Source organism: Lemur catta, chromosome 5 (assembly GCF_020740605.2).
Source record: "Lemur catta isolate mLemCat1 chromosome 5, mLemCat1.pri, whole genome shotgun sequence".
In the NCBI taxonomy this organism is placed as follows: Eukaryota; Metazoa; Chordata; class Mammalia; order Primates; family Lemuridae; genus Lemur; species Lemur catta.
The window spans coordinates 17,733,151-17,758,008 of NC_059132.1; the positions used below are offsets into that span (position 1 = coordinate 17,733,151).

The 24,858-nt window shown below is 38.3% G+C and overlaps 1 protein-coding gene across 2 annotated transcripts in view; it reads right to left on the bottom strand.

Moving 5' to 3' along the window:
- TENM2 (teneurin transmembrane protein 2) overlaps positions 1 to 24,858 on the bottom strand; it is a 1,161,672-nt gene that overhangs the window by 864,469 nt on the left and 272,345 nt on the right. For both annotated transcript variants that reach the window (XM_045551217.1, XM_045551218.1), the window contains one exon: positions 4,304 to 4,603. In XM_045551217.1, coding sequence (XP_045407173.1) covers positions 4,304 to 4,529 — 226 coding nt within the window. In that variant the 5' untranslated portion in view covers positions 4,530 to 4,603. The remainder of the gene's footprint in view (positions 1 to 4,303; positions 4,604 to 24,858) is intronic.

Below are 24,858 nucleotides of genomic sequence, written 5' to 3' on the forward strand. Positions count from 1 at the left end.
TTCAGCTCATTAACATGGATTAAATCTATACTGTGCCAAATTGCACAGAGCAAAATTATTGCCCAAACTAAAGATCATAGGAACAAGAATTAGTTTATGAAGTACCAAAACCAAACCTAGCTTAAAATGTGTACATTGTATGTTTGTTTATGTATTTTTTTAACGTGTATCAAAGACCCGGTGAAATGTATTTCTTTGTTAGAACTGATTGAGAGAACTGATGTAAGCATACTTTCAAAAATCCAATCTTTCCCCAATTCTTCAACCTTAACCCAAACCGCCAGCCTGAGGTACAAAGAAAGAATTTAATCTTGGCCCCTCTCAAGAGACTTGAACCACTAACTGGAAAGAAGGGCTTTTGGAGGAATAAGAAGCCTGGCTGAACTCTCTGGCCCCACTGGGCCTTGGATAGCACAGAAACCAGTCAGTTCTGCTTACCTGAGCAATACCATTTAGATAGCGACACCTTCCTTGGTTAGTGCTCCAGGTTGAGAGGTTGTGCAAAAAGGTGATGACTATGCAGGAGGGCACATGATCAGTGCTGACAGCCTGGCACATGTTCCTACTGTAGGAACTTTTTCCTCCAGTGGTGATTGGTGGAGAGATACTGTAGGAAGGAACGTTCCCAGAGAGTCTGGGTTGTGCCAATGGAGGGGAATAAGAATATAGACCAGCAGGGCTGGGAGCTGGTGGTGAACGTTATGTGTTCAATCAATGTTAGTGACTATAGTTTCTATACTATTAAGAAAGATTTCAAGGTGCTGATCTTTAAAAGTCTTAGAACTTTATAGGCCCTCCCCAGTCTTTGACTGAGGGTTGAATGATTTTTTTTTGTTTGTGTACTTATTTATGTGGGAATTGATCAAACACATTAGTTTAAAACACAACTCTTCAATCCAATCCCCTGGGTTTGAAACCTGTCTCCAACTCTTCCCATGTTTTCCACTTCTGATAATTTATTTAATCTCTCTATGACTCAGTTTCCTAATCTGTAAAAAGGGGAATAATAATAGTACTCACTTCCCAACATTGTTGTGAGCCTTAACTGTGTGAATGCAAGCAAAATATTCACATTGGCTCCTGATACAAAGAAAGTCCTCTACATACGTTAGCCACTATTCTTTTGCTATAGTTATTTTTGTTGTTTAATATACCTGAAAACTGTGTACTCAGCAGGGTGGAACAGAAAATGCAGACCGGAGTCACAGGCTTATAAACATGCAAAGGCAGTCTAACTGTAGTCAGCAGAGAGTGCCTTGTATATCACACTGTTCTACACCCTAACTTCAGGGTCCAGAAAAACAAGCTGGTACAACCTGCCTGGGAACTCAGGTGACCTTCATTATTCCAAGTGGCAGCTACTTCACAGGTTGGGCTGGGGCTGAGTTTGAGCAGGGATCAGACCGCTGCTCACTTTTGCCAGGTGCATTAACTCTCGGACCACTAGGCTGCTATTTAGTGCAGGATTAGTCATTTACTAATTACTAATTACCCCAGTGGCCACAGACCTAAGGTCAGCAATTTCCTCCCTTCACACCAGGAGGATCCGGCATAATAGAGGCCAGACAGGTAATTTGCATACTTAAGAGAAGAAGCCACAATAGAAGAAGGCAGAGGAGGATTCCGTGCTGAAAATTAGCAAAGACGGCACAATTTGACGGGAGCTTCCACAAGCTTCTCATGGGAACACCTGGCCCATTTCTCCTGCTGGGAGATGGCAGCTTCTCACATTTGATACTTCAAAAGGCCAGCTGGGGTAACCCGACAAGGTCTGACTGTGGGCCCCACGTCACTTTTACTGGTTTTACTGGCCAGCAATTCTTTTCCACTCTGAGTACCTGGAGAGTCATCCAACTGTGTTTGCCAGACTTGCTTGTATGTGAGAAGTGTGTTTGTTTTATGATCAGCGTCTTGAGTTTTAAATAAGAATACCGCGGGAGATGATCCTACTATGATCCTTGTTAATGTACCTCTAGGCTAATAAGTACTGAGATGATCCTGCTCTTTGATTTCATGAATAAGAAAATAAAATGGGAAATGCATGACATTTAAAAAATATATTGTTATTACTGAGTGTAAAATTTATTTTAACCCTCTCTGTAGTGGCTAAGTTTCAAGTTGAATGTGCTGCTTGCCAGATTGTATCTCCTGTTCCTTCTCTCCTTAAATATGTGCTTATTTACTTCCTGCGGAGTTCAATTTTAGAACCCATCAAAGTAGATCCACTCAGACTCTGACTACATTTTCATGCATAAATTCATAGACGTCTTCAGAAGGAATTGCACTTGCATATGCAAATACTTTCCCATGCCTTTTCATTTCTACTTTTGGCCTGCACAGTTTTTAATTCATGCAAACACATTACACAAACAAATATGGGCTCAATAACAACACGCGGCATGTGTGAATTGTTAATTGCAAAGCTATGAGTTTGATATGGCCAAGCAACTTCCATTATTATCAATGGAGGGGAACAAAATTAAACAGGAAGAATAAAGGTATATTTGAAAATAAAATCCTAGCCCTTGGTTTCAGTTTATGTAAATATTAATAAGAGAAAAGGCGACAGGCCAATCCACAATTCAACAATGACCTGGAATCTACAGCTCAGTGTGCACAATGATCCAAAAGCTGGGATGCACCTTTAATGAGAGTTAGGAAGAAAAGTGTACATTTCAGCACAGAACCAGGAGAAACAAAACATATGCAGCAACACTGTAAATGAAACAAAAACTACAGCAGAAAATGAAAGGCTTTCAACCACGTTGGACGTGCATCACCTTTCAAAATATTTGAGTCTCCTATTAGTAGCACTCTTGGAACTAACAGATATATGTTCTGATTTTTTTTTATATTGGAAATTTAAGCTCTCTCTTAATTAAGCCATGATTCTTCATATTTTTTTTTTCCAATTTCCACTACCTGCAGTTTGGGAACAGGTAAGAATTTAACAAAGTAAAACACTTGAAGTTACTCACAAATCAAAAGCTTTTTATCCAGAGCAATTTTTAAGCAGCTCCTGCCCGTTTACTCATGGAAGATCAGTATGTGTTTCATTTACGTGAAGATAACTCAGAAAATAAGAGCAAAGATTAAATAAAAATTGTACCCTGCAAGGGTTACGGTGGCAACAGAAACACAATTTTAACTGTCTCTTTATTGAGTTTTTTCAACATTCTGTGAAATATAAAAGCTGGAGCTAGGCTAAACTGGTAGTATATGAAAATATGTTTTTAAATAAACCTGTGGATTGTAGATTTATAAATCTTGGTCACAATGCTAATTAATATCATGTGCACACATACACACACGCATGCACACATACACACACGTTGTCTAAGAAATAAAAAAAGTAAAAGTAATTTTAGGAAGCTAAGAAACCAGTACTGGAATTTCAAGCTCATTGCAACATTTACTGCCAAGGACATGGAATAAGAAATAAAGAATCAGTGCTATCAAACAAATGATACAATGACCTAGCAGAGCAGGGCTTAGATCCTTGCCCCTGGCAGAGGGACCCTTTCCCGTGCATTCGCTGCAGTTTTGTGCATTCGCTTGTAATTTCACTAAGCCATTAATATAAATTGCACACACGGTGAGGCTGGTACCCAATGCGCAAGACATGGAGATAGTGAGTGAACTTTGCCACCCTGCCTCTCAGCACTGCTTTGTTTTAGTCTACGTGTTGATGCATTTACAACAACCTTGGACAAGTGATAACAGAATTTTTCACAAATATTGGACATGAAGAGAATGCCAACTGTTAGTGTTTGGAAGAAAAATATTCCCTTCCCCAAAGAAATCAAAATATTATAAGAAAATTAAAGTTTGGTGAAAGTAGGAGAGAGAACTACATCAGTGAAATTGGAAAATAATGTACATGTGCCCACTTACCCTCTAAAATGCAAAAAGAAAAATGTATAATAACTCACAATTAACACCATGCTTTGGTGGGGGAAGAAGTGATATACTATTATACAGAAGGGTTTCAAATATGTTTTAACTAATATACACCATTTGTTCAAAGAGAATTTAACTAAGAAGCCCAATGTCTAAAGCAGTAGAAATTTGAGGCTTGTGAGTGGGCTTCAAGGAGAAAAGTTTAAAAACCACAGATAATCTCATGTTCCTCAGGATAGGAATTCTGTGTGGTTTCAGAAATACTCCTTATGGGCCAAGGGTCTGCTATATGTTAAAACTGTTAAAACCCACGACACTATGGGTCTCTAAAAACAACCACCAACCATGCAAGTTAAGAACATGAGACAGCTTGGAGCAAGTCAATGGGGGTAGCTCTACAAACCTTGTCTAGGAAACTCATCAGATTCCCGGTGAACAAGATCTGTGACTCGGTTTCCATAGTGCATCCTGCTGTCATGGTCATAGGCCTTCAGAGTCTCGCTGGAGCTGTAAGACTTCTGTGTGGGCACACGGCAGTCTTCGCTGTCCAAGGAGGAACTTGTGTAGCGACACTCTTTGCCACACCGTCCTCTGGTCAAAGAGCGGTGTCGCCGGTCCTTTACATCCATTATTGCAAATTCGGCAGAACACCAACACTTTCAGAAAAGTCAAGCCTGAGTTTTGGCACTTGTCACTTTGCCACCTAAAAACATCAAAGAAAAAAGAACCAAGACTGTGATTACAAGAAATGTTGCCTTCAGTTCGGATTCACGCTCTGACTCAGATGAAAACATGAAAAGGCAAACTTGGTCAGCCCTGCACAATCTCTTTTGCAAAAGCTTAATGTATACTAAACAATCAGCCTAAATAGAAGGACTCGATACAGTAAATTAATTTTCTTGCTGTTTAATTTAATAGATTTAGGGAAAAAGAAGTAATAACAAAAAGAAAACCCTCATCTTTTGATTTTTTATATATGTACAGATGACACGATAAGTCTGTCACTCTAATGCAAGATCTTACTAGGAAGCAGTTCAAAGCTAAATTGATCTTATCCTTCTTTAATTACATTCTCTTTTTGCTATAGAAGGGTTGGGAAGAAAACAAATACCAAAAAAAAAAAAAAAAAAACTGGAAAGAAAGGTGCAGCAGGAGATTTGAGCATGAGACATAAATATGTGCTATTAATGCTTTGCAATGGTACCAAGTCACATTCAACTAACAAAAAATTTCCTAGCCAGGTCTGGAGAATAATAATATAAGGCATTGTTGGCATGCAAACAATCTTTCTCTAATTTCTTTAATGAGCCTTCAGCAAACTCCCAGTTTTCTCTCCTTTGCAAATCTGTGTCTTGGATACACCTGGTCACTTCTGCCTAGTCACCTGCCAACAGGAGACCTTGTTGACAAGAAATCTGACTGGCACAACCCCCTGATCATCAGCCTAAGCCCATACCATCACCTTCCCTGCTGAAATGCCCACTGCAGAAAAGGGAAAATGGGAAAGAATCCTGAATCCCATAGAAAAGCTGACAGGAACCTCTACCACATGAACTGGCAACCAGGGATCCCTACAGTCTGTGTCATTTGACACCCTCGGCCTGGAAGTGCATGCCAAACATCACTCAGAAAACACTAGCCTTCTGCCTAGCAAATATGACAAAAAAAACGCTTAGGCACCTCCAAGTTCCAAATGATAGGCTCTTATTGATTTCCTTTGCCATGCAAAATAGCATGGACCACAGGGCCAGGGCCTGGACAGAATGGACAAATACGAATTTTAATTAAAAGGGAACATACAAGGCAGAGCCAGGGTAATGATTTTTCTCTAGGCTACTGTTGCTCACTGCCTCCTCAATATGTCAGGAAATACTTGGGGAGCAGGTCTGGAGTTTGGAACCCCTCTGCTCTTCCTTGGCTATTTACCACACTGTAATGAAATGCTGGCGCACACGGAAGGGCTAGCCTGTGTGCACAGTGATGTGGAACGCATCTGCCGCAGGGCACCAGGAGCTAACTAGCCCCTCCTTTGTCTTTGCACACCAAGGAATCCTTCTAGATCTCAGGCACCCTTCTCATCTACACTGTTTGTACAATTTATCAAATATTGCCTGTAATTGTGAACAGTTTTGTTTGGCAATTGGCAATGAAAAAGAGAGTACACCTATTAGGAACTTCAAACACAGTCATGTTGCTGCCGCAGTCACTTATAAAAAAACAAATATAGTAGTTACTTTCCTGGAGACTAGAGTTCCTGACTCAGCAAGTTGAGAAGTGCCTTTCAGAGTCTCTAATCAAGACCCCGGGACCTGCCTGGGGGACACAAATAGTGTTGGTCTGGAAGTTTCTGCTGCTGCATGGTCAATTCAGATGTCTCCACAGTGATGCAATATCCAGATGCCAAAACTCCCCTTTGTTAATTTCCAACATGTGATTTCCACATTTCAGGATCCATATTACCGGCTATTTAAGAGTATGAGCATTGAGGTTTTGATTGGGTGTCAGTCCTGTGGTGACCACTGACTAGCCAGAGCCCTTGTCAGCAATTACTCCTGGCCTTTTAACTCAGTTCTCAATCAGTGAAAATGGAAAATAATAGTATCTACTTTACAGGATTTTAGTAAAAATTAAAAGATATTATGGTAATGTTTCTAATATGCTATCTAATACATCATAGGGGCTCAATAAGAATTAGTTTTTTTCTGCTCTGAATGATTAAACAAACCTTTTTTCTTGGCTAAGTAGTTACAGACTTGCAAAAGACAGAGGGGGACGACCACAATATAAATCCCCAAAACTCACAGTTCTAATTGTAAATCCCAATGCTTAAACTAGGCACCAGTAAAGGAGGACCTTCAGCGTCTACTGAAAGAATATAAGACTGTTGGCATCAACACTGAAGAGCCACAAGTGGTTTTATTGGGGGCTGCATGTTTCGAGTCGATTTGATAATTTCCTTCTTTCTTTCTTCACTGTTAGTTTTTACTTTGTGATATTTTCAGTGTTCCTGTCTCATAAAATCCTATCTTCTCTAATTTGTATTGTGCTTGAGAAAACAGGCTGACTTTCTATGTGTGTATGTATGTATGTATGTGTGCACTTTTATTTTTTAAATCATGGTCAGAGTGGGATCCTAAAGGTTTATTACCTACTAATAAAGTATAAGAACTTTAATGTTTGGACATTTTGATGTCTAATTTGGTTGCCGAGAAATCTTTTCCTGATAAATTTCTCTTTCTTGGCTCTGCCCTGGATAGTTAAGTTTGTCAGCAATGTTACCTCTGAGTAAGTAATGAAAATTTATATATAATGAGGTAAAAATTGACAAATCTTTAGGAAACCTAATTTCTTAAGGAACTAAGCAGAGTTCACAGATTTGTTGGCAAATACACATTTTACATTTAACTCTCTTGTTATTTAAAAATTTTCAATATTAAAAGACAAAAGAGAAGAATTTATGTTAAAATATAGATCTCCAGCTTATCTTGGAAAACTAGGAAGTCTAGAAATTTCTGCTTTCAGAAAGATAATATAGGCATACATTTCCCTATTCTTCCCACAGGGTCCAGCTAAAAGCTCTAGACATTATATGTAAAACAAATGTGAGTATGAGAGGCGGAAAAAAGATGCAGATCAAATAGAGTGGCAAGTTCCCTGGGGTTTCTTTTTGCCCTATATATCCCAGATGTGGAGCTAAAGAAGCCGGCAACCCAGAAACATCAATGGGCACAGACAACAAAAGCAAGCCCCCTCTAGCCTATGGACCATGAACATGGCAGCCTGACAAGCAAGAAAATGTTTAGACAATAACTACCCTACTCCAGCCAAAGAATGTGGAGAAGTACTGTGGCCCCGCCCCTACTAGCAAAGGCCCAGTGTGAAGCCTACACTTCCATGCTACTTCTAGGCTGCAAAAAGCTGCCCCAATCCCAAGCAGAGTAGATTGAGAAAATGCCAAGAAGGGAGCCAGGACTTTCATCCCTTCTAGGAAATAATGAAGCTCCTCTCCTCATAGGACCCCTTGTCTTCCACCCCCACTGGGCACTAACATGGTGCCCCTCCCCTTCTCCACTGGGGTGGTGTAGAAGGAGGTCTAGTGAAAAGTCAGGTGGTTTTCACTATCTCCCAGTGCTAATGGGTCTTCCCACCCCCTTGTGGTGTCAGTGGATGCCACATGGGGAGTCAGAACTTCCATTCCTCCACCTCCCAGCTTAGCTTTCCCCTCAGCACATAACAAGGAATCCCCTGCCTTTGGGTGTTGACCAAGCTTGAGTGAGGAACATGGCAGTAATGAGGCAGAGTTCACGTTCCTCTGCAAGAGCAAAGTCAGAGGAAACCGGCTGAAATATTTAATAGAAGATTTTTAAAAAATCCAGAATCTCATAATATTCCAAATATCCATGTTTCAATCAAAAATCACTTACTTGCCATGCCAAGAACTAGGCAGATCTTAAACCAAATGAAAAAAGGCATTTAGTAGAGGCCAACACTGAGATGATAAAGATTTTAGAATTCTCTGACATGCCCTTTGAAGAAAGAAGCCATCATGCAATTGCTTCAACTAGCAATTATAGGCACACTTGAAACAAATGAAAAAAATGGAAGGTCTCATCAAGGAAATAGATATTCTCAGCAAACAAGTAGGAGATGCAAAGAAGACCCCATGGAAATTTTAGAACTGAAAAATCCTATAATCACAATAAAAAACTCAATAGATGGGCTCAACAGCACAACAAAGGGACATAGGAAAGAATGAGAGAACTTGAAAATAACTGACCAGTAGAAATTACCCAACATATATAACAGGAAAAAAAAAAAACAGAAAAGACTGAACAAATGAACAAAGCCTCAGGGATCTATAAGTTGATAACAAAATATTTAATTTTCATGTTATCAGAGTCCCAGGAGGAGAAGGAGGGAGAGGCTGAAAAAGTGCAGCTGAATATATCCCAAATTTGTGAAAAACAGAAAGTCCACATTCAAAACACTGAGTGAATCCCAGACAGAATAAATCTAAATGCATCCATAGCAAGACATATGGTAATTGTCAAACTTCTGAAAAGTAAAGACAAAGAAAAAAGCCTTGAAAGTAGTGAGAAAAAGAATTATATCTCACCAAAAAAAAAAGAAAAAAAAGCGCAATTTGAATGAAAGTGGATTTCTCATCAAAAACCATGGAGGCCATAAGAAAGTAGCATATTTTTCACGTAGTGAAAGAAAAGAAACTTCAACTCAGAATTCTATATCCAGTGAAAATATCCCTCTGGAATGAAGGAAAAATCAAGAGATTCTTAGATGAAGGAAAACTAAGAGAATTTTTCACAAGTAGACCCATTTCAAAAGAATGGATAAACAGCTTTCTAAACGGAAAGGAAACAATACAAGGAAGAATCTCAGAATATGAAGAAGGAAGAAAGAACATGGTAAGCAAAAATTTGGGCATTTGTAATAGACCGTCTTTCTCCTTTTGAGTTTTCAAAAAAAAAGTAATGGTTGAAACAAAAATTACAGTACTCTCTGATACAATTCTAAAAGTGTATAGAGAACATATTTTAAAAATTATATGGGGGAAAGTAAGACAATGCAAAGGTAGGTAAGGTTTCACACTTCACTAAAACTGGTAAAATGATGGGAGCAGTAGACTGTGATAAGATATGTATATGTAATGTAATAACTATCATGTTACACAAAGAGATGCACTCAAAATCACTATAGATAAAATCAAAATGAAGTTGTAGAAAGTGTTCACTAACCTACAAGAAAGTAAGAAGAAGAAAACAGAAATGAAAAACATAGAAAATGAGAGAACAAGAAGAAAATAAAAAAGAAAATGGCAACTCAAGCCCTATTAATGTAATTTAATTTGTAATTTACAGCTCTCTCCCCCTTTCTCTCTCTCTCTCTCTCTCTCTCTCACACACACACACACACACACACACACACACACACACACACACAAATAAGTAGGACTTGATGGTTTCACTGGAGAATGCTACCGAATGTTTAAAGAAGAAGTAACACCAATTCTACAACATCTCTTCCAGAAAATTGAAGAGGAGAGTGGACATTCCAATTAATTTTATGAAGCTACTATTACCCTGATGCCAAAATTAGACAAAGATAGTACAAAAAAGAAGGAAAAAGAAAACTAAAGACCAATATCCTTCATAAATGTAAATGCAATAATCCTTATATTAGCAAATAGAATTCATAATTCAGCAATACATACAAATAATTATATACCATAACCAAAAGGGGTTTATTCTGGGATGCAAGGCTGGCTCAATATTTAAAAATCAAAGAATGCGATCCCTCATATTAATGGGCTAAAAAATACTAATCACAGAATAATATCAATCAATGCAGAAAAGGTATTTGGCAAAAATCCAAATCCACTCAAAACATTAAAGTTGTCAATAAATGGGAACAAAAAGAACTTCTTTAATTTGATAAAGAGGATCAACAAAATATATATAGCTAACATTATACTTAACGGTGAAAGAATGCTTCTCTCCTAAGCATGGGAACAGGGATGGATATCTGCTCTTACCAGTCTTATTCAACACAGTGCTGGAACTGCTAAACAATATAATAACACAAGAAAGGGAAATAAAAGTCAAACCCATCAAAAAGAAAGAAACGTTTTCCCTGTTTACAGATGACATGATTGTATATGCAGAAAATTTCAAGGAATCTACAAGACTTTTAGAGCTAACATAAGTGAGTTCATCCAAGTCATAGGATACAAGATAAGCATGCAAAAATTGATTGCATTTCAATACACTAGCAATGAACACATGGACATTGGAAATCAAAATACAATACCATTTATAATCACTCAAAAATGAAATACTTAAATGTAAGTCTATTGAAACAAGTACAGAAATTATATGTTGAAAACTGCATAACACTGATGAAAAAAATTAAAGATCTACATGGAGTCGCATACTGTGTCATGGATTGGAAGACTCATCAGAGTAAAAATATCAATTCTCTCTAAATTTTTATGTAGGTTGAATGAAATTTCTACCCAGTCCCAGCAAAACCTTTTGTAGCTATAGATAACATTATTCTAAAGCTTATATAGAAAGATGCAGGAACTAGAATAGCTAAAACAATTTTTTAGAAAAGAAGAACGTGGGAGGAGTGAGTCTACCCAATTTTAAGAACTTATAGAGCTACAATAATCAATACTGTGTGGTATTAGCAGAGGGATAGACACATAAATTAATGGAACAGAATATAGAATCCGGTTACAGATCCCCACACAAATAAGTCCAAATGATTTTTAAGAAAGGTGAAAAGCAATTCAATGGAGGTAAGACAGCATTTTTAAAAAAAGGGCCCTAGAGCAATTGGACACCCATAGTCCAAAAATGAATAAATAAATAAAATCCTTGATTTGGTTTTATACTTTATACAAATAACAACCTACAATGGATCACTGATTGAGATATGAAACATAGGACTTTTAGAAAGTTTTTAAAAACAATATAAAACTTTTATGTAAAAAGGAAAAAGATCTCTAGACTTGACACCAAATGCATAATCCACAAAAGGGAAAATTAATAAATTGCACTTCATTCAATTTAAAAAAATTTGCTCTGCAAAGGATCCTGTTAAGAGGATAAAAAGACTATCTACAGACTGAAAGAACATTATTTACAACCCACATATGTGCTAAAAGACAAATATCTAGAATATATAAATATCTCTCAAAACTCAACTGTAAAAAATCCAAATAATCTCATTAGGAAATTGGCAAAAGACATAGAATGACATTTCACCAAATGGGACATATAAATTACACACATGCACACACACACGACACATGCACACACATGAAAACATGTTCATCATTAGCCATGAAGAAAATGCAAATCAATATGACAATGAGATATTACTACAAGACTATCAAAATAGCTAAAATTTTTTAAAATAGTGATAACACTAAGTGCTGACAAGGATATGAACAACTGGATCACTCATACATTACTGGCCGGAATGTAAAATAGTACAACTACTCTGCAAAAGAGATTAGCAGTTTCTTTAAAAAAAAAAAAAAAAAAAACAAAAAAAAAAACAAGGCAAAAACAAAACAAAAACAAAACTAAATGTGTAAATGCCATACAGCCCCGTAATTGCACTCCTGGGCACTTATCCCAGAGAAATGAAAACTTATGTTCACACAAAGACTGGTACACAAATGTTTATAGCAAAATGTTCATGTGTAAGAGCCCCACACCAGAAACAACCCAGATGTTCTTCAAGGGGTGACTGGTTAAACAAACTGTGGTACACCCATGCCACGAAATACTGCTCAGCAATAAGAAAAAATGCACTATTGGTACACACAACAGCCAGGATGAATCTATAGAGAATAATGCTGAGTGAAAAAAAAAAAAAAAAGAAAAGAAAAGAAAAGAAATCTGGAAGGTTACATATTGATTCTATGGCTTCATTTACAGAACAATCATGAAATGAGAAAATTACAGAAATGGAGAACAGATGAATTGCCACTGGGTTATCAAGTCAGTATGGCTATAAATGGGCAACATGACAAAGCCTGTGGTGATGGACATGGTTTGGATCTTGGATTTATCAATGTCAATATCCTGGTTATGTTATTGGTCCTACACTTTGCAAGATCCTGCCATTGGTACAAATTGATTGAAGAGTCCATGGGATGTGTTTGTATTACTTTTGACTGCATATGATTTGACAGTTATAGCAAAATAAAAAACATGTTAAGAAAATCAGTCAATGCAGTATACCTTGGCCCAAACTCTATCATGAAAATAAATTCCTATTCTAGAAGGTTACTCACAATTTTAAACTGGGTACACAGGCTCCATTTTTTAAAAATTATTATTATCATTTTATCACTCCTTTCAAATTTATAGCCAGTTTGCTTCATTTATTTGAACCTCCTCCTTGGCCAGTATAGTCTTTATATTTGTAACTTTTGGTATAAAAGAAACAAATACTTTTGTGGCCCCTGGAAAGGATCACAAAGAGCCAGTTAGTATATACAAAACAGCATTTGCTGATGTGTTTTCTTCTTTTTAAGACAATTCTAAAATGATAGGATATTACTGTTAACTCTAATATGGTTGAATATCCATCTTTTAATAAAATGCATTTATTGCCTACTATGGTAAGCACTCTCAGCATAGTCGTCCTTGAAAGTTAAGGTCAACAATTCATGTGGGGAAATGCAAGTTTAGAGACTGCTTTTAAAACGTAATTAAAATTGCCTTGAAGCAGTAGGAAAGATGGTAACCAAAATTATGAATCTTTTCCCCAAGCCTCCACCTTTTCCGCCACTGACAAATGGCAATCTCTGAATGGCAATACCTCTGCCAGCTCGTTACTGCTATGCTGAGGCTTTATTCTGTTACATTCCACATTTCCTCCCTTGAAGAGCGTTCACATTGCTTTTTTCATCAGTTGCCTAAGTGGGTTCCATCACTTTAACAGAACAGACTGCAGAGATCTTGCCTGCAAGCCTTTGTCTAATTAACTAATTCTATGAGCTGTAACACTGTTCACCATTAACTTTTCAGAATATCCAACTACTTAAGGGGGTTGACTTGTTAATCACTGACAGCCCATTTGAGATTGTGTGTGTGTGTGTGTGTGCACGCGCGTGCGCATGCTATTGCAAATGTGCATGTACCTGTGTGTGTGTGTGTGTGTGTGTAAAAATGTGTGCATGAATGACGCTCAGGTGAAGTTTAGGTGCATCCAAGGGAGAGCTACTTTTTCCCTGTCACGACAAATACTGTGGGCAGGTGTTTAAACTTGTCTCACCCACTTCATTGGTCTTTGATCACACCCTGGGCATTGTTTCATTGTGCTTGAACACTTGTATCTTATAAAATGACTGTAGACCTTCGGGAGGTGCCATACCAGGGTAGTCAGCCATTTCCAAATGCCTACATGTTAACTCTGTTAACTCTAAATAGAGATCAATGTGACCACCTTTTTTCCCCCACTTAAAAATTACAGTACACCATTGAAGAAGTTTATCTAGAAGGGAGTGGGACAGGATCAGTACATGTGAATCAAATTTCCTTGTTTCGTAACTGAACTGACGTCGCAGACATTTTAGAAATCTAATAAAAAGTTTTACTACAAAGTGAAAAATATATATTTTAAAAGCTCAATCAGGAAACTTTTATAGAAAATCTTTCTTCCTTCTCATAACTTGTTAATTGGATTGCCAACTTGTTTCTTAAATATTGCAGGTGCCACATTTTTCTGTTTAAAAAGATGTAATGGATAATGCATGGTCCCTTTACCCTTTATTCCTCTGCAAATTTTGCCTATTACCCAAAAGCAGAAATGCTAAGTTGACCTAAAAACAGTGCATTCACAGATTCCTTTCTTGTGTGTTAGAACTCCTCCATGAAAGTGGTTTATTTAAAAATCTCTAAAGTACCAAGTGAAATGTAATAAATAGCCCCACACATAAGACAGGAGAAGCTGAGATGGAGAAGGAGTCTGTCTCACTCTGCCTTCTTCCATCCCCAAGTGGGGCTCTGACAGACATTAAGTGTGAAAACTGGTACTCGAAGATCTACAGCCTCTTCACTTAGAAATGCTTAAGAACAATTCTGAACATAGATACACTCCAAAATATTTAGAGACCAAATATCCCTGTGACCTCTGGGTGGACCAAGTAAAATCTGGTTTGAAATCTACAAAAGTGGAAGATAGTGGCCTAGTAATTTAACGCACTAGTAAATAAGAGGTCAAAGGTAATTTGCTTCCTGTTCCCCTGTGCCATTGTATTGATATGGCTGAGGATAAAAAGGCAACTCTGGTTAATGTTCAGAGCAAGAAGAAAAAGCAAATTCACAGTTGTGTTTTGCTCTCTGGTTTCAGAGCTACATGTTGCTGCCTTTTAGAATCTGCTGGTGTCCCTGGAGCCATTCGCACAGGAAATGGTGAGAGCAGAGCCAGGATCTGCTGTCGATGAATTTTATGAATTGTGAAATGCAAAGACATTTTTACATACTAGCAGTCCTAATCAACAAAAGCCACAAAGGGATAACACGCACCCCATAAGTCTAGATATTTGCCGTGATAGTGCAAGCTTGTATGTTTGTGTATAGTCTTATTTGAATAGCAATGGAAAGGCAAACATCTACATCAGATTGGTATTTAATCTAATTCCGTGCCTTCTCCCTACCCCAGGTCCAAACTGCTTAACATTCAAGAAAGTCAGCATGATTACACCTCCTGCAAAAATTTCACCGTGAAATGTGGAAGTTTACTGAAGCCTTTGCCTCCTCAGCTCCACCTTCCCCACATGCAGGCCCGTCAGCTCTCCTCCCATTCTCCTATGTGCCTCCTGAGATCAGGAGCCGAACAGATGGCTGTACCTTAGGCACTGGCTAAGTTACCGTAACCGGAAAGACAGTCCCTCCCCACTCCTCCTCCCCGCCATGCAGAGCTCAGAGAGGCAGCAGAGCAAGCCCATGAGCCTGCAGCCTCAAAACCTAATGAAGGGAAGAATTGAACACCCTCTTCCCATCCCATTGAGTGCGCCCTTCTCTGTGCATGAGGCTGACTCAAGGCAGCACCAGATAATCGTGGTGAGCAGAGGGCATAGCTTCAAAGTCCTTGTCAAGTCAAGCTCCCACTTTGTGAATGTCTACCAATCACCAGGCCTTGAGTCAGGCTCCCAAGGTAAGCTGTCACTGAGTGCACAATCCTGCAGCATAAATATCCTTAGCTGTGTTTTAGAGATGGAGAAATGGAGGCTCTGAGAGGTTAAGTGACCTGCTAATTCTAACCCATGTAAAAAGTGTTCATGCCAAGATTGGGACTGATATAGCTTCCTGACTCCAAGGCCTGCCTTTTACAAAAATAGTAACTCAAAGAAAAGGGCAGTCTTAGAGCATTCTCTCATGAAAGTCACTAGCTGCACTGCAATTTTGATGGGCTCAGTAAAGAAAACATCCCGTGGAACAGTATATGCAAGCATCCAGTGAAAACAAAGGAAAGAGATATATCATGGGGAAGAGTCAAAGAAGAGTTGAAAGGAATAGGCCTCAATTTTCATATCTGGAAAATAGGGATGGGATACCTATTTTGAAGGCATTGTGAGAATATCAAACTGCCACATGCGAGTCTTCTAACTGGTTTTCAAATAGTGACAGACTCTGCCACCATGGCCACCGCCACCATCCTCATCACTGCCATCAATTATTTTCAGTTTCATCTGGCCATGAACAATAGCATTAGCTGTTCCTTAGTGATCTGCAAAATCCGAGTTAAGCACCAGTATTCCAAATGATATCTGCTAGGTTGCTGTGTTTCTGAGCTCTGAAGGGTTAGTAGAATAGCATTATCTTAGGACGGAAACACAAATATTAATAGCCCCATTTGGTATTCTACTTTTGCTGCCTGAAACAGTTCCACTAACACTGAAAATCTGAAACTGAGAACATCACTTGTTCTTAATCAAATCAGACACACTTTATGTTGTATTTTAAATATACCATGTTAAGTTCATCATAAATAACACATATGATAAAGAAAAATGCCATGAAAAAGATCAGTTGCTTATAATTAACTCACTACCTGTTGAGGAAGGTAAATCCTGGTAACTGGAAATCCTTGTTGTTTATTGTACCTAAACAATGGATGTGAATATGGAGAATTGGAGGAACTGGGATGGGTCTAAATTACTCTGTATAAAGAAGAGACAGGTAGAAAGGTCTTAAGAGAGTAGGTAAGCGCAGAGACTGGAACTAGGGCGATTTAGAGATCTTGTGGGGAAGGATGTAAAAGGGGTACATCCGGAGAAGGAGAAAGAGAATGAAGGAAGAGTGGAGGGATTCTCTGGAGACTTTCAGAGTAGAATGCAAGGTACTGAGTGTCATGAATCCTTTGTGCTCCATCCCCTAACCAAAAGGTTGGGTGGGGGAGATGGTTACAATGTGTATATTGCGCATAGTATAATATACATTCATCATTTTTGTTATGAATCTGATTGTGTATATGTGTGAGAGCAGAGTCAATATTTTCTATTATTTTACTCTTATGAAAAAAGCAGATAACATTCATTAAAGCCTTGCTTCCATGAAGACATAATGCAAGAACTGAGATATAAAATCCAGAAAGAGATGGTGACATTTTGTTCTGTATATGAGATTTTCTGTGAGGCCAGGGACCTTTTCTCTTGCTAGTAAATCTACCTCCAGTAGCTGGCAGAGAACCCACCATTAAAGAGCACCCAATAAAGCTTTGTTAAAAATAGCCATGTGTTTACAAGAGGCATCTCAAGAAAATGATGGGAAAAATGTTTAAAAGGGCTGAGAGCCATTGTTATCTTTCTTAATGATTAACTGTCCTGAACACGTATTTCAGGTCTATTGTTAATTTGCAGCATTTACATAAGAATTTTCGTACAAATTTTGTGACATATTTCTTTCCCGCTTTGTCAAACAAATACAACGTAAGTGTTCTCTTTCAAGGTAGCTCCTGCTTCCTTAATTTGGAAACAAAGCATAAATATTGCTAACTGCTTGGAAAATTTTAAAATAGTACTCAAAGAGTACGAGCTGGCCCCTGATATAATGTGAAGTCAGAATCAACATTCTACCTTTAAATTATCTTTCTGTTTTGGAAAGCATGTGCTGAGGTCTAGCAATGCTATATGTTAGGAATCAACAAACATTTTTCTATAAAGATCCAGATAGTAATGGTAGGGCTGGGGGGACTGGGGCGGGGTGTGGGGGTACATCATAGGGTCTGTGGCAGCTTCTTGAGTCCTCCATTGTAACACAAAAGCAGCCACTGATGATACTTAAATTAATGGGTGTGTCTGTGTTTCAATAAAACTTTATCTACAAAAACATCCAGCAAGTTGGATTTGACCCTCAGGCCACAAGATGCCAACCTCTGCTATTACGTACATAGGGAGTGACCAAAAACAAGAAGTTTAGAATTTGGCCAAAGGTTAGCTTCCCACTAAACATGCCTCACAAAGGATCTTTCAGAAGATGAGGACATCCTTACCAGAAACTTTGGGACAATGTTTAATTAAAACAATCAAGACATTTATAGTGGGGGCAATAACTAATACAATGTAACTAGGGGAAATTAGTTGTATTTAGGAGGTTACTGATTTGAAATTGATACATTTTCTTAGCCTACAAGCCAAAGTTGTGCTTCTCTTCAGAAGATATAGTTGTATTTAATAGATCTTGTGACAATAGTTTGAAATTTGACCTTTCTGTATAATACGTGTTTAGCCCTTGCCTGACTGCTCCTGCTAATTATTATTTTGCCAATTATTTTCTGGCATGAGGGTTTGTCAGTGAATATCAGAAGTGGTAATGATGATATCAAATTATTTTCTTATATCACTCTGCCATTTTTATATCTCTATATTGCACTCATGGAGAAGAAGAAGATCCTCCATTTACCAACTGACCAAAAATGTCGATAGTTCAAGTTGCAAGATGCAGAAGAATACAAATGCAGAGAAACAAGCTCTTACCCATTCTGGCTAAAAAGGGTATTTATCAAGAAGGGGTAAGAATTTGGGTAGCTGCTTAAGAGTTCCTTTATACAAACCTGTATTAAAAGGACTCTTTGTAGCCTGTGCTTACTATTGTAGCTTAGTTGTAAATCAATAGGTGATATGAAAGAGAAGATTAAAAAAGGTACAGCCCAATAGAAAATTTTGTGCAAATTTAAAAATAACTCAATAACATCAATCTCAAAATTATGTACTTGCATCCCTGTATTTCCTAAGGATCCCTCAAGGTATACTATTATATTTTTACAGCTATTAGCACTGCCATTCACCAGAAACATAATGCTGTAATCACTCAGAGGTTCAAGCAAATGAAAGTCACTCACATTTGCCTACTACCCTCTGTTGTCTAATATAGTGTCAAATGTTACAAAAGTGTAAACTCTTCCATACATGCAGATAAAAGGCTCTGTGGGAGACAGCTGTGATGAACTGCCTGAAATATAGAGGTAGCTTCTGATTTTTGAGAGGGGAATGTTCCCTCCCAAAGCAATTACCAACATCTCTCGTGCTATGAATTGTTTGTGTTCTAGTACAACTGCCTGGAAAGTGAATCCGGCTTCTTCGCTGCCTTTGATTATAAAAATAAAGGGCCACTCTAGTGGGGGAAAAAAATAAAGCCTCAAAGAAGTCATCAAAACTCCACTTTCATAAGATATACACTCTTGAAGTCCTGGAAATGGAAAAGAAAGCCATGCTTGATAAATTAATATTGGTCCTCAAAAGAAGTCGCCAGGAACCTGAAGTAGTAAGAATTGTTGGGAACAACAATGAAGGACCCAAAGGACAAAGGGACGTGCAAACAAAAGAAGGGCACACACCAGAATCAAATGTCACACAGATTCTATCAAATGCCTTCCCAGATTCACCAGCAGGATAACACACCATTCTCTATGGCGACTCGAATACACCTTCATAACACTTCATGGAAGCAGCAGGATTTTAAAAAGTAACAGGCTGATTTGGCCGGCAGGACCGATTAATGACACAGAGCAGAGGCAATAGCTCAGAATATATTGAGGGATGAGCAAATAGAGCCACATATTTCCTGTATGCCACAATTGCAGGGACAGCAGATGGGGTTACATTACATTGTCCCTACTTATGAAAAGTGATTCATCTATCATGAGACATTCACATTTTATGATTTGCAATGAGTTTTATCTATATTATCATTAATCTGTTTACCTGGGATCTGAATCTCTTATATAAATGGAAATGTTGCAATTACTACACCACAATAGGGATTTGATATTTGCTATCTCTTTAAACAACACAGCAACCACTTTATTTAGATGCCCGATCCCTATTTTACAGATAAGAAATAAAATAAAGAAATTTGGCTTCAGATTACATAAAAGCATTTAAAAAAAAAAAAAGGATTACATAAAAGCAGCAGAGCCAAGATTTGAATCCAGATATCTGGCTTTGAATCCAGATTTCACCAATACACGCCATCTCCTTATGTTTCTCTTCCATGTGTTCTCTTATTTTTTTAAACAGCATATTAAATTTCTACCATTCAAAACAAAACTCAGATTTCAAGAACATAGAAAGCACTCTATGTACCACTATCTCTCCTTATTATCTAAATTTTGGGAAGTTAAATTTTATCTCCAGTAAGAAGACATTTCAAAAATAAATGAACGAATCTCCAACTCCTAATCAAGTTTAGATTTTATGACCTCTCTTTCTGTGTTAACCCCTTTTTCCTTATACCCAAGTGTTTTTATGTGATTTGATAAGAATTAAATTTGAATTAAAATCCATTCCAGGGGAATTTTGCACCTTTCTTTAAGATGATTAGTGATAATTTGCAATCTCACAATCATGATAAATGATTATTGTAATAAAGAAACACTGAAAGGAGTGGCTCAATTGGTTGAAGAAGGAAAGGAGTCAGACATTCTGTAACCAGGACTTGACTTCATTCAGTCCCTGTGTTTTTTCACTTAACAAGCACTTCCCATGCACTTTCAAAGTAGTAGGAACTATGCTGAATGTGGTGAACTCTGTTCTAAGGATCTCGCCCCCTCCTCGGAAGCCAGACCCAAGCACAGATATTAATATAAACTCATTGCAATGGCAGTGCCATGAGTGAGACCTCTTGGCTACCATATTGTAAAATTTTGATTGGAACAAGAGTGAGCACATGACCTGGGTTAGGCCAATGAGAATATTTTCTCCAGGAATATGAGGATATGAATAAAGGAGAGAGCAATTAAGATTCATTGTCTTCTGGTAGCTGGATTAGTAACATGCATGTTTGAAAAATGTGAGGTCAGCAGAAACCCCTGGCCATAATCAGAAAAGCAGATGTAGGAGAAGCCAATTTTCAGGGTAAGAAGACAATAAAGCAGTTGTTCAGAGATGAAGGATGGAGAAAGAGTCTGTACAAGTTTCCAATCCCTAGTTTTAGTACTTTCCAGAGACCAGGGCATAATTATGCACTTGTAGTCACAAAAAAATCCCTATGCTTTTAGAATAAATTTTCCATTTCAGGTTAAACTCACGAGTTAGTTTCACATACTTGGAATCCAGAAAGCTCAATTTCAGAAGCCATAACTTGAATTTACAGTAAAATTATTTGATGATACTATCCCCAGGCCTGCATCTCCAATATCCCAGCACCCATCTAGCACAAACCCTTTAAAATGACCATCATGCCCACCCTTCCTTTGCTTAATCCACATGGCTTTACCTTCTCAGGAAGTTCTCTTCAGCTATTTTACTCTGTATTTGGCTCACACAAGAGTTAGCTGTTTTAGATAATAAAATCTTAGACTGAAAAAGCTATCCAGTTCATTTTCTGTCTGACCCTGCACATATCCTGGGCATCCAGATACCTAGGTAAAATTTGATGATGTTAACACATCAATCTGCCAGTTTAACTTGCTAAGCAAATGTTGGTAGCATTAAATGCCTAAGGTGTGTAAACTGCTGAAGAAATAATATAATTCGGATAGAAAAATGTACATGGCCTGATGACAAAACTACTGCTCTGTTTTCCAGGAGGGGAAGACATATAGGAAATGTACAGGTCAAAGTATCTCGACGTGGTGACTGCCTGGGCAATTATGGGAAAGATACTACAGCGCAGCCCAGTGAGGATTTGTGCATCTTTGTAGCTGCTGGGGAGGGGGCGGGGGGGGGGGGCAAAGGATGTGAAACACACTCCACGGGAAAACAGCCAGAGTTTGGGAACAAAACACACACTACTCAACTGTCTCATTTCCTAAATCACTCATGAATATATCTCCATATGCAATAACAGCCAAATTATTTCAAGTATGCCCCATCTTGTCTACCATATCAGGATTTATAAAAAAACGAGAAGCTGAGGATTGTGTGGAGGTGAGGGAGAGAACATGACCACCAGTGTGAGTAGTATCAATTCACAAGTTTAAAGCTCTCATGCTAGCCCTACAGTCAAATATCAGTCTTTTGCTTCCTTCTGCAGAATAAATAACAATATCTAAAATAGAAAAACACAGCCTTTTCATTTTCACATCAATCTCTCAGCAAAATCAACCTTTGGGAGAACATGAGACCTTCCACAATAGGCACCTCAACTACCAAGAATTCTTTGATCTCGTTCCAGCCACTGTAGATGCTGCACGAGCTGAAAAATGTGGGTTTTTGTTTTGTTTTGTTTTCACTTTTTGCTGAAGAAGGAGCAGTACTGCCTAGCATTTCTGAAGGTTTTAGAAATTGAGGGAGCAGATACCAGAAGTGTGAAGGCTGGCACCTAAAAGGGCATTGTAGAAATATTAAAAAATTGGAGATAAGGGATTAAGGACAAACATTATTTTAGCATGTGGGGAACTGCCAGAATGGAGATTAAAATCCAAGTAGAATCTATAAAGGATGCTGGATAGCTGGAATCCATAGAATCTATCTAGTCTGAGATGAAAACACGCTTAATACTCTGCTTTATCTGCTCATTCTCCCACCCCACCTCCCCGCCAGAATAATATTCAAGAGCTGGGATTCTAGGTATACTCCCATGACTTTGAATTCCAGCTTGAGCTCCCTTTGCCATCTGTGAGACCCTGAACAAATTTCTAATCTGTCTTACTCTTCTTTTACTCCACTGTGAAATGATATTAATAACCCTTCCCTTACAAGGCTGGTATTGTAAGGACTAAAAGTGACTGTTTATATAAAACATTAATACAGTGCTTAACAGAGTAAGTACTAACACATTCATCTATTCATTTACTTAATACAAAATGGTAGACGGAAGTCGCTGTGGTCTGAATATGTAGGTCCCTTCCCAAATCCATATGTTGAAACTTAACCCCTGAGCTGATGGTATTAAGAGGTGGGGACTTTGGAACGTGATGCATGAATGTAATTGGGCCCTTATAAAAGAGGTCTAAGGGCACTTATTTGTCCCTTCCACCCTGAGAGGATGCAGCAAGTAGTTGCCATCTATGAGGAATAGGCTCTCACTAGACACTAAATCTGCCAGTGCCTTGATCTTGGATTTCCCAGCCTCCATAACTGTGAGAAATAAATGCTTGTTGTTTATAAGCCAGCCACTTGATGATGTTTTTGTTATGGCAGCCTTAATAGACCAAAACATAAATGAAAATGATTTGCCCAAATTTGTATCACCGGATTGTAACAGAAGTGGGTTTAGATGTACTAACACTCATGGAGCCACAGCCTTGCACTGTACTCAGAAAGGTTCCAGGAATATCTTCCCTGGTGCATATTTGAGACCAGAAAATATATCTCCTTGTGTAGCTCACTGTGCACCAAAACAAATGGGTCAGGAGCATCTTTATTCAACTTTATTGTAAGCTTCTTACCTTCCAGGCAATGTGATCAAGAGTGTTCCTGGTCTCATCTCTGCCAAATAGCCCGACAATCCTACCTGAAGCTACTCCTATTTTAAATTTAAAAATTAAATGGAATATCTGTTTCTTAAAACACACATTGAAATTAACAACTCCATTTTAAAGATGAAGATACTGGGACCACTGGCCCAAAGTCAAATAACTCATGAGTGGTGACACCTGGTTTTGACTCCAGTCTGACCCCAAACTGGAGCTTAGAGTTGCCCCCTGGAGAATACTAAAGAAACAGCAAACCCAGGGGACCTGACTGTCTCTTCCAGGGAGATACAATGTGCATCTTATAAATTAGAGCAATTAGAGGGTAACATTGAAAAGGAAGGATTTATTTGGCATAGGCTCTAGCCATACATGTTCAAGGGAAGCACATCAAGGAAAAGATCCCTGTGGGGTAAGGTTAATCAAAGAGATTTTTTTGAAGGATATAAATATTGAGGCTTTAATATTTCAATTACTTATTTGTGACCTGCTTCTGTCAAAGAAGAGAAATGGTCCCCTTAACCTTCCACCTAGGAAAAGCTCCCTCCTCCCTGACTTAATTCATGTTGCTCTCTTCACCTGGAGAGGATGACAGTGATGATGTTGATGATGGTGATGCAGATGTTAGTGATGACAAACATTATTAACAAATCTACCATTTATTGAAGGTTTATTTTGTGTCACAACCTGTGTTAAAAGTTTTACATTCATGATCTCATGTAATCCTCAAAACAGCCAAGAGGAGTCATGGCAACTGTGCCTTCCCACTTCATAGATGATGAAGTGAGATTTAAAGAGGTTAAGTAATGAATTCAAGGTCGCACAAGTAGTAAGTGGCAAAAATGGGACCAAGACCCAAATGTCGGAACCTCTGTGTCATGTGTTATTGCCTTCTCTGCCCTTTTTCTCTCCACCTAAAGCTGCAGTGCTTGAATGTTAGTGACCATCAGAATCACCTGGACAGTTTGTTAAAGCCAGACTGCTGTCACACTCCCAGTTTCTTATTCCCTAATTCATAGGAGGGGAGGGCACAGAATGTGCATTTCTAACAAGTTCCCAAGTAATGCCCATGCGGCTGGCCCTGGGCCCACACTTTGAGCACCAATGACCCAAAAGTATCTTCTGTGTTTTTTCACCTGTGAAATAGGATAATTCTAGTACCAAACGTGTAGAGATCTTGTGAGGATTGAATGACTTAGTGCATGTAAAGCTCTCAGGACTAGCATCCCAGGCAGAGTAAACAATCAACACACTGTGCTGTTGGTCATTATTGTTGTTATCTTTATTGTTGGAGGCCAAGCTCAAATTTTAATAAACAATCTAGCCAGAATAATTTTCCTTTCCATATCCTAATGCGGCCGTTCCACCACCACATCTATGATTACATTCCACTCTGTGTTACTTATATAAGTGCCTAACTCTCATGGTAAATTGTCAACACTACAGGGCAGAAAATAAACGTTCATTTAGAATGGGCTCCTGTCTTCCGCAGTGCCCAGCACAGTGCTCCATAAGCATTTATTGAATTGTTTATTGCTTAATAATGAAATAATTCAAAAG